Source organism: Epinephelus fuscoguttatus, linkage group LG19 (genome assembly GCF_011397635.1).
Source record: "Epinephelus fuscoguttatus linkage group LG19, E.fuscoguttatus.final_Chr_v1".
NCBI lineage: Eukaryota > Metazoa > Chordata > Actinopteri > Perciformes > Serranidae > Epinephelus > Epinephelus fuscoguttatus.
In genome coordinates, this window is record NC_064770.1 from 7,705,501 (window position 1) to 7,708,540 (window position 3,040).

The window sequence follows — 3,040 nt, forward strand, 5'->3', positions numbered from 1 at the left end:
CTGTTCAGGAGGAAGAGGGAGGACAGTCAGGTCAGAGAGAGAGCAACAGATGACTTAATGAGGTTGAAAGGATTAGTTTTCTTACCTTGCTGATCTGAGCCTGCAGTTTGATCTCCAGAGTCTGAAGAGTTCTTCTGATCTCCCCGATCTCGGACTTTGACGTCTGCAAGTACTCAGCGCTAGAAGCCACGTCTTTGTTCAGGTCAGCTGTCTGTGGAGCACAAGTGCTAATTATGTTATTGAGCTGCTAAACATCCCGGAAGAGCGTAACTTAAAAAAAAAAAAGCTATAAAACTTCCAAACTAAAACTTATAAAACTTATAAATCAAAAAGTGGTTGTAGTATGACTTGAGATGGAGCCGGTTTTGGACAGTAGGGGGAAGCAGTGATCACATTCAGAGTACGAAATAGGACTTTGTGGTCTCACCTTGGCTTGGAACCATGACTCCAGGTCTCTACGATTCTTGTTGGCAACGGTCTCGTAGTGGTCTCTGATTCCAGCCAAGACAGCAGACAGGTCTTGTTGAGGAGCCGCGTCCACCTCCACGTTCACCTTACCTCCCATCTGGGCCCGCAGAGCCAGCAGATCCTGCAGCAAGACACTGATTAAACTCCTGTCTTTTTATGTTTTTATTTCTCTCTCTGTCTGGTTTTTAGTGGTCATACCTCCTCGTGGTTCTTCTTCAGTTGGATCAGCTCTTCTCTCAGACCCTCCAACTGCTTCTCCAGGTCGGACCGGGTCAGGGTCAGCTCTTGCATGGCCCTCTTCAGCCCAGCAATGTCAGCTTCCACCATTTGGCGCATGGCCAGCTCGTTATCATACCTGCAAAAAACTCAAGAATGAGTTCAAGAAACTCTCCTGATTGTCAAAATGATTGGGAAAAAGGGGCTCACAAAAACACAGATTGAATCAAATTACTTTATGTTGCATTCTCACCATGTGATATGATGTTAAAAGACACAACGTCTCACACTCACTTGACTCTGAAGTCGTCGGTGGCCAGCTTAGCGTTGTCCACAGCAAGGATGAGGGCAGCGTTTCCATGAGCAGCAAGATTGATCTGAAATGTTGAAAAAGTCATAACTTAAAATAGAAGTGAAAACTTTACAGAACTAAAATAACCTTAAAACTAAAATAACCATAAGTCACATTTAAGAACTAAAACTTCAATACTAATACCATGAAACCATAAATTTTAACACTTCCATTCCGAATGTTCAAAAACATTAGCTCATAATGTTTCTGTTCTCACCTTGTCCTGCAGGTCTTTGATGCGGACGTTGAAGCTGGTGAAGTTGTGAGCGTCTGGCAGGGTTCTGTTCTCCAGAAACTGTCTGATCTTCAGCTCCAGTTCAGCATTGGCCTTCTCCAGACTGCGCACCTTCTCCAGGTATGTGGCCAGACGGTCGTTGAGGTTCTGCATGGTGGCTTTCTCGCTCACAGTCATGTCGATTGCGTCAGCCAAGTTAAAGCCACTGCCAGCACCAGCGGAGGAAACAAAGGAGGCCTTGGACACACGGACTCCAGACCCTCCAGCTCCTCCGTACACACTGCCAGCCCCTATGCTGCTGACTCTTTGGGACACAGAGGGGACCATCAAGATGGAGCTCCTCATGGGGGAGGACATGTAGCTGCTGCGGCTGGAGAAGGAGGTCATGGCTGCTGGTCGACTGGTTGTTGGCTCTGAGCGGAGAGTGAAGAGATGCTGGGACAGCAGCTCCTCTTATGCCTCAGATGAAGCTTGTTTTGGGGTGGGGGGTGGGGTTGGGATGCCAAACATGTCTGGTGGGTCACAGTGCGGCCAACCTGTCAGGCCAACCGGTTTGAGCTGAGCATGTGAGGTCCAGCAGGTTGGATGAGTCGCCAGCTGAAAGAGAAAGTCTGTTTCAACTCCTCATGAGAGGCAGCAGGGCCTCTGGGTGACATCTCAGAGGGGCCTGACAGCTTTTTGTACCTGATGATCTGGTCCTGTCAGTCCACACAAAGCCCTGAGGATCAGGTATTCAGTCAGACCTCAAATACTTCACAGCTCTGCCCACAGACAGATTCAAGGAAGGAAGTATATTTTTTAGGGTTTAAGAAAATTCTTCTGAAGAGAAGAATCAAAATACAATTTTATGTTACAATAAAGTATTTCCTCCTTTTTATCTTAAAGGGAAATTTCGGTTTATTTCAACCTGTCTCCTATCGTCCTAAATTTGTTTCAAGTGACTAGTGACATAAAAATAATAGTTAGCATGTTAGCCTTTAGCCTAGATACAGCCAGGGCGTATAGTAGCATCAGACCTGTTAAAACGTAAGTGAACGGGCATACTTCAAGTGCAAAGTTAGTCCACTAAACAAGCTTTTTATCCACAAAGACCACCTCATGTTGTTAGGATAAATGTCAGAGAACATATAGAAAATTACATGTCAACGTGTTGTCTTACCTTAATGGTGTGGTGCCATGTTTGTTTAACATCTAGCTCTGCGTTTCCAGTATCGCGAGAACAAGCAGGGATCTCATACCAATAGTAACAAAGAAGCCAGTCAGAGGTCTCGGATGTTGGTGAAACGCATCCCTCAAGGACACCAACCAAAAGGATTAGTTTAAGAAGGGGACCATTGGTGCTCTGGGGAGTATCAACAAGTCTTTGCTGCTCTCTGGCAGGTTGACGCTTTGGTACCTTCAATTTGGCCTCCTACTCAGGCTGATGTTGCCATTGACCAACTATGAGGTCCCAGTCTCTAAAGCACTATTCGGCCGGGATTAGTTTTACATGGGCACGTGGGGTAATGTCACTTTAGGACGGATATTAATGACCAATTCGCACGGGATAAGAAATATCAGTAAAACTACCACAAGTGGGAGGGGTAAATTGAGTTCAAATATTTTCAAATTAATTTAGTAGAGTTCAAATAATATTCAAATTTATTATTATTAATTTTTTTTTTTTTTTTACAAAAAACCCCACAAAAATAAGATGCTTTGCTGACACAATATGAACGTGACACTTGGATGAAAACACCCGTTCTGACCTCACTGAAGTGCCAGGTATG

At 44.8% G+C, this 3,040-nt stretch overlaps 1 protein-coding gene across 1 annotated transcript; it reads right to left on the reverse strand.

Moving 5' to 3' along the window:
- Window positions 1–749: 749 nt before the first annotated feature.
- LOC125879645 (keratin, type I cytoskeletal 50 kDa-like) lies at window positions 750–1,560 on the reverse strand. The gene is made up of 3 exons (XM_049561617.1): window positions 1,254–1,560; window positions 938–1,061; window positions 750–823 (listed from the first exon to the last, which is right to left on the reverse strand). The coding sequence occupies exons 1-2, from the start codon at window positions 1,446–1,448 to the stop codon at window positions 975–977; spliced, it is 282 nt and encodes a 93-aa protein (XP_049417574.1). The 5' UTR covers window positions 1,449–1,560; the 3' UTR covers window positions 750–823; window positions 938–974.
- Window positions 1,561–3,040: the final 1,480 nt, after the last annotated feature.